At 42.8% G+C, this 6,811-nt stretch overlaps 1 protein-coding gene and 1 long non-coding RNA gene across 2 annotated transcripts in view; both read left to right on the top strand.

Moving 5' to 3' along the window:
* Nucleotides 1-822: 822 nt before the first annotated feature.
* LOC119616754 lies at nt 823-2,835 on the top strand. The gene is made up of 3 exons (XR_005232770.1): nt 823-1,402; nt 1,482-1,628; nt 1,949-2,835. It is a non-coding gene; the product is annotated as an uncharacterized LOC119616754 (long non-coding RNA).
* A 92-nt stretch (nt 2,836-2,927) lies between these two features.
* The window catches only part of LOC108229248 (xanthine dehydrogenase/oxidase-like), an 8,515-nt gene continuing 4,631 nt past the window's right edge, over nt 2,928-6,811 (top strand). Inside the window, exons 1-5 of the mRNA XM_037973981.1 lie at nt 2,928-3,011; nt 4,147-4,204; nt 4,288-4,384; nt 5,299-5,407; nt 6,663-6,803. Coding sequence (XP_037829909.1) covers nt 2,961-3,011; nt 4,147-4,204; nt 4,288-4,384; nt 5,299-5,407; nt 6,663-6,803 — 456 coding nt within the window. The 5' untranslated portion in view covers nt 2,928-2,960. The remainder of the gene's footprint in view (nt 3,012-4,146; nt 4,205-4,287; nt 4,385-5,298; nt 5,408-6,662; nt 6,804-6,811) is intronic.

Below are 6,811 nucleotides of genomic sequence, written 5' to 3'. Positions count from 1 at the left end.
GTGCGCATGTTATTTACCTGTGTTTACTTTTATTGTGGTCATTTATAATTCTGTTGTTTCATAATAATATATTGGACCAAAAAGTCATAGCTGAAAAAGCGTTTCATTATTCAATTTTTATTGATGTTAGACGATGATTCGATGCATGTAAAATTAATAAGGTGACGAAACACTCCGGTGGCCCCCCCACCTAGAAAATGAATCCGGCGCCACTGTTGCCAGGTGGTAAAGTCTCTCAGCCTTTTACCTACCTCGTTAAACTTTGAGTTTTTGCTCAATTGTGTTTTTGTGCTTTGTACTCTGCCAGAGTTACCTGTGATCCTGGAGGACCAGTCTGATCTGTAGCCAGAGCTACTTACCTGAGACAGTCTGCCTCCCTGTTTCCTGCATCCTGCGGAGGACGTACTTACCTCAGCCATTTGGGATCCTGCATCCTGGAAACGCCTCACCTGCAAGTATTCTTCTCATCACCACCTCCCACGCCGGACCCAATCTCCTACCCTGTAAGAACAGACTCTCCTGGAAATTATTCATTCACCACAACCATTAAACCTACACCAGCCACTCGTATACTTGCCCCTCGTCCTCTCTTGCAGATCCGACTCCTGTTGTCTTTGTATTCACTGTAAATAAATCACTTACTGTAATCCAAGTCTCCTGTGTCTGTCAGTCGCCGAGCTGCTCTCTCTTTGACTTAGCTAAAAACCTGACAACATCAGTCTGTACGTATGGCATCAAGCAATGTTAAGGAATAATGGTCTCTTAGAGAGATTTCCAAAAAGGAATCACTGTTCTGAGAATTCAAAAGTACACTGAGGTTATTTCTGGGATAAGAGAAGCAATAGGATGTGTGAGATCCAGCCTTGCTGGAAAAAAAGAGATAGTGGGAAGTTTCATGAGATTTTTGAAGAGGCTACACAAATGGCAGTGTAAGGATTTGGGTTTTGGGTATTTTATGTGTTTTGTCATTGTCTTGTCGTCATTCTCCTCTTGCCCTCAGTCTGCTTCTGTTTATCTGCCACGCCCATCTCCACCTGTCCACAATCTTCATCACTTACCTCATTATCCTCTGCTTTAAAACCTGGTCATTTTCTCCACTCTACCGGTTCATTGTTGGTGGTCTGCACTCTAGGTTCGCCTCCTTCTCCACCTCAGTCCGTGACAGGCAGGTTCTCTTGGCTGAGAAGAAATCAAGATGGCCACCAAAGTGTTATACCAGTGATGCAAGCAAACACCGTCCCAGGACGGCTGAGGAGCGCTGTGAGGATCTGGGTTTAGCTCTGCCCTTGGGCAGCGTCACTAACCTCCACTTCACAGGTGATCCTGATTTCACTGACGAGACCTTTCAGCATTTAAGCCTCAGGCTGAGATCAGGTCTTCGCTGGAGCATCAAACCTTCCGGGTTAGATTCTCCACCTCAGTGTCTAACCTCGATTCTGCTCTGTGTGTTAACTACGTTCTTTGTCTTGCCTACAACTTAGGTTTTGCCACGCCAAGACTACGGACCTTAATGGGAACTTACCTGGAACCTGTCGGATACTTACCTTTGCTGGAACTGACTCGTCATCTTCTGGATCACTCTGGAACCGCTCCTCACCTCCTCTACGCAGTACTCACCTCCTGGATCTGTAAGAGAACAAGAGACATTATTTCCTTTATCTTTTGAACTACACTGACCAGAATCGTACCCGAGACTCACCCAGTTTATCTGGCCTTACAGACTACTCCCGAGACCTGCTCACTGTATATACTGGCACCACCTGTAAATAAAACTCACTTACCTTTAGCTCCGTCTCCGTGTGTGGTTTTGGTTTCGCTCTCTGGACAAATTCCCTGAGTTTATGTCAAGCGCTAAGAGCGGAGTTCTATCACATGCCTGACACTGATGTTTCATTTCAGGAGAGCTTCACTCAGACTCATTTAAATGTTGCTATTTCACTTTCTGCAGATGTGGATGAAACTGTGGACCAGTTTCAGGACAGAAGAAGCCACAGCCTAAAGGTTCAGCTGGACATGTTTCATGCAAGTCCAGCGATGAAGCGGTCACATTACTCAGAGACGACGACAGAAGTCAGACTGTTTGATCAAGTTGAAACGTTTGTAAGCCCGTCTTCAGCTGAGGCAGAGAGGAGTTTTAACGCTCTCAGGAGGCTCAGAACAACTCAAATAAGGCATTAACAATGCAGCTGTGCGTCATGTCCACCAGACTAAACAAGACATTTATGAAATATGTCAGCAGTTTGAGTCAATGAGTGACAGGTGTTAAATAACTGTATGCTGGGATGTTTTTCTAAGTTAAGTTATGGTTTATAATTTACCTGCCAAGGAGTTATAATAAAATAGAGTTGCTCAAACCTCAGCATGACATGGACAATCACCATCAGAACCACAGCTGCATTCCATCCAAGGTGTCTTTGGCTTCGAGTGAGCTGGTAATATTCTAAAATATTTATATTTGGGTAAAAACTCTCACAAGGACCGGATCAGAACCAGTAAAAGGCTAAAAAAGAAGATAAAACTACTTTTGATTTGAAAGAGCCTAAGAAATGTTTCCTATGTTGTTGGTGTTTTATTTAAAAAGAGGTCAACCTGAGCTGCAGCAGATAAAGTTGTGTTTGGATGATTTTCTGCTTCTGTTTAATCGAATCAGATCAAATTAGAGTCACGCAGCAGAATCAATGAAGAATAAAATCATTCAAACATTACCCAGTATGGTGTCTATAAAACTGAGCAAACTTGGAAACTATGCAAATTACATTTAGGCGCTTTGCTTCATGTTGCAGGAAAAAAAAAAACAATTTCAGAAACAAACCTCCCTTTAAAAAAAAGCCTGGAGAACTGCTGAAGAGAATAGTTTTGTCGGTTAACGCCCACCCGTCGGCTTTTATTGTGAAGGGGGAGGAGTGAAAGTGTTTTATTTTTCGTAGCGCTTGTTTCGCTGCTGAACTTCAACTTGAAGGATGTCTACAAAGAAAGGAGACACTCTGTGCGTCTTTATCAACGGGAAAAAGGTAATTTAAGGATTAATAACAGCAAGTTTAATGTTTGTCATGAATAACATTCCAACTTTGCAGAGAAATTTTAGGTATAAATTTATGGTTCAAGCAGCTGTAGAATAAGCTGACATCTGTAAAACATCCTGAGTTTAGATACACTTCTAGCTTTTTCAAATATTGGAATTCTTGCTTGTTTGTTTGGTTGATGATATATATATATATATTTTTTTTTTTTTTTGCTGATTTGTTTTATTTCATTTTATTTTTATTATTTTAAATATGGCATGGACTATTTGTTGTCTTGAATATAGTTTATTTAGTTTATTCAGCCCCCGATTTTTATTAGTTTGTGTATTTATTTAAAGAAAACTTGGTCTGACATCTGTTACCTGTTAGATCAGGGGTGTCCAATCCTGGTCCTCAGGGCCACCATCCTGCAGGTTTTCCTTGTTTCTCTGCTCCAACACACCTGATTCAGAGGTTAAATCACCTCTTCATGTTCTGCAGAAGCCTGTTAATCACCCATTGATTCAAATCAGGTGTGTTGGAGCAGAGAAACAAGGAGAACATGCAGGATGGTGGATCTCCAGGACCAGGGTTGGCCACCTCTGTGTCAGATTACGTAACGGATGTACGTCATTCGTTTGTCCAAAATAAAAGCCCCAAAAAGTGGAACTGTAAGCTGTGGGTTTGTGTTAAAAACCATTCAAGATGGCTGCCGTCTGATAAGAAGGGACACAAATGTATCTCGTGCAGCATTGTATATCCTGGGGATGACTCTCAGCTACTACCACCTGAAATTTCAGCTCAACATGTGTAAAACTGACTGAGTGGCGGCCATTTTTAATTGGGTTGTCTTAATGAGCTGCAGGTGTTTTTCATTCAGCTCCATCCAGAGATATTTTGCTAACAGACAGTCGTGGTTGACTCCAACAGTTCTTGTTTTCAGTAAGAGTAGCGCTTCAAGTACGTGTTGGGAACAACTCTCAGCTACTACCACACCTGGTTGGAGTTATCTGACTCTAAGAGTTCCTGGGTTGTTTGGGTCGAACCCTCCCCTCGCGCTCGTTAAACTCCACGCCTTGATGGCGTTTAGGCTGCAGGTGTGAGGTGAGAGGTAAAGATGGCGCCCTGTTTCCTGTTTGAACAGGTGACAGAGGAGCACGCCGACCCTGAAACCACGCTGCTGTCCTTCCTCCGAGACGAGCGTATCCTTCAGACCCCGAAGCAAAGCCCTTTTTCTGTCCCTGACGTGGCTTCAGTCCGGTTTGGATCCTGACTCCCGCTCCAGTCAGGTTAACTGGAACCAAGTCCGGCTGCGGCGGGGGAGGATGTGGGGCGTGCACGGTGATGGTGTCGCGCTACCGCCCTGCAACCAGAACCGTCGTGTATCCTTCCTTCACCTTCAGCTCATCTGTTTGTTCTAGAGTTGGTTCTAAAGCAGAACGCTGAGGAACTCTACAGAGCGCAGTCCTTCGTTTGGCCATTTTAGGGTTAATTACTTCTGTAAACGTTCTTTTCTTTTAGCTGTTTGAACAGCCAAACGTTCGGCTCGTTCAGCTGAAGGCTGCTGTGAATTTTGGTTTTTATATATAACTTTATTTACGAAGAAATCATGGAGAATAATGATAATGCTAATTCTACAAATGCTAATTTTTGTTAAGCTAACATTCTCCTAAATTTAGCGTTTAGTTCATTTTAGTGTTTGACGACTTTTGGCTTTTTTATTTTTAACTTTTAACAAGATTTTTGCCACTTTTAGCTGAGTTAGCACTTTGCTGCTCTAGCTTTTAGCTGTCGTTTTGCCACATTTAGCTGTAAGTTAGTATTTTGCTGCTGTAGCTTTTGGCTGTCTTTTTGTTACTTTTAGCTTTTAGTTAGCACTTTGCTGCTCTAGCTTTTAGCTGTCGTTTTGCTACCTGTAGCTTTTCTCTTCACAGAAGCTGTAATCTGATGAAATACGAACGGAGGATCAAACAGAGCGCCTCGGCTGCAGGTCAAAGGTCAGACTGCTGTTTGTCTGCCTGTTGGCATGACTCAGCAAAAAGCGCCTGCGTGATGTCATCGACTGTTTTGCTGAAAAGGTCGAAAGAAAAACAAACAGATGAAAGTTTTTATTTTAATGATTAGTTTTAGAGTTTTTATATTTCATTTAGGGACAAACTTTTAAACTTGGTGGATGTTTTTAGCTCCTTACTAGCATTTAATTCAAGATGGCTGCCACAGCCAGCTGTGCTGACGCTGAGGATGACTCTCGGCTGGACAGGAAGTAGTTCTGATGTTTCCTTCACTGCACCTTCAGACATTTCTCGGCCAACGCCTGCCTGCTGCCGCTCTGTCAGCTCCACGGAGCCGCCGTCACCACGGCGGAGGGCGTGGGCGGCTCCAGGACCAGGATCCACCCGGTGCAGGTCGCCCCACCTGTCTTCTTTCTCTTCCCATAGTTTTCCTAGAAGCCCTGCTTTTCTTCATGAAAGTTCAGTTTTCCTGGAGTGAAAAAAGAGAAGTTTGATTTATTGTGATTTTAAAAGAAAATCAAGGCAGAAAAAAACAGAATTTCTCCGACTTTAATGAGCTTTAATAGTCCTAAAATAAGCAACTTCTCTTAGTGACATAAATAGGATTTAAATAAAAAACTGATGAAACTATAATACATGAAAGCACAAATAAAGCATAAATAATACAGAGTGAAGGCTGTTAAAAAGGTGAAATGAAGCTAAAGGAAGCAGAACAGCAGCTAAAAGCTAAAAGTAGCATCAGAAGACCAGAGGACAGCCAGCAGAAGAAGAACAAGTTTTGAAGGAAATTATTTGTTAATTAATTCAAAATAATTTGAAAAGCATAAAAGTGACAAAGAGCAAAAGTCCCAGCAGCCTTCAGCTGAACGAGCCGAAGGTTTTGATGGAAGAGCAGCTAAATCCTGCAGGAGTCAGATGGGGACAGGAAGGCAGGACGGCTCGTGTGTCACTAATTAAATAAATTATCCAGCAGATCTGTCGTCACATGGAAGCTAAAACTTTACCCTCTCTATAAATCAAAACCTTTGGACCTTCGGCTCGCTGGATTTTTCCGTTCCCTCCTTTCGTTGGTGAGGCCTCATGTTGAAACGCCTCTCTGGTTTTATTTCTGCTTTAAATTGATCTCCTAACTTGTCCTGGAGGGAGTCCGGAGAGCCGCCGGCTTCAGAGGAACCTGAAGTTCTGGATGTTCTTCAGATAAGATGAGCCTTTATTGGCCCCCCGAGGGGGAACGTCTCCATTTTTATGGTTTGATATTTAAGAGCTTCTTGTTGTCCATTCCAGCCTCGGTCGGGTCCTGATGTCCTCTGTCTCCTGTCTCCACGGCGACGGAGAGGCTCAGCAGTAATCGATTAATCCGTTGATTGATTCTGGATTTTAGTCGATATTCTTTAAAATAAAGCTGTGATAAAAGTTAGAGGCTGTTCTTTTCTTTCTGAATGATCAAACTTATGAAATCAATATTTCCTCCTGTGAACAACAACGTTTAAATAATTACGAGTCAAATAAAAACCCAGAGGAGCTGAAAGCTTAACCTCTGCTGCTGCAGGCAGAGGTCAAAGGTCAGCGCTCCGTCTGATGCTTCGATTGGATTTATTAGATTTTACTGCAGATACAAAATGTTTCTCATCTTTGTTTTCATCCACAGATGAGATTAAAACCAGAAAATCCAGCTGCTGAACATCTGCTTCTTCCCGTTATTCATGTCAACATTATTAATCTGCAGAACCCAGCAGGACTCTGGACCGGACCTGGTTCACGCTGGTCACCTGGTCCTGGTTCAGGCTGGTCACCTGG

The sequence above is a fragment of the Kryptolebias marmoratus genome, linkage group LG23 (genome assembly GCF_001649575.2).
Source record: "Kryptolebias marmoratus isolate JLee-2015 linkage group LG23, ASM164957v2, whole genome shotgun sequence".
Taxonomy (NCBI): Eukaryota; Metazoa; Chordata; class Actinopteri; order Cyprinodontiformes; family Rivulidae; genus Kryptolebias; species Kryptolebias marmoratus.
This window is presented reverse-complemented; position numbering and strand designations above follow the sequence as displayed.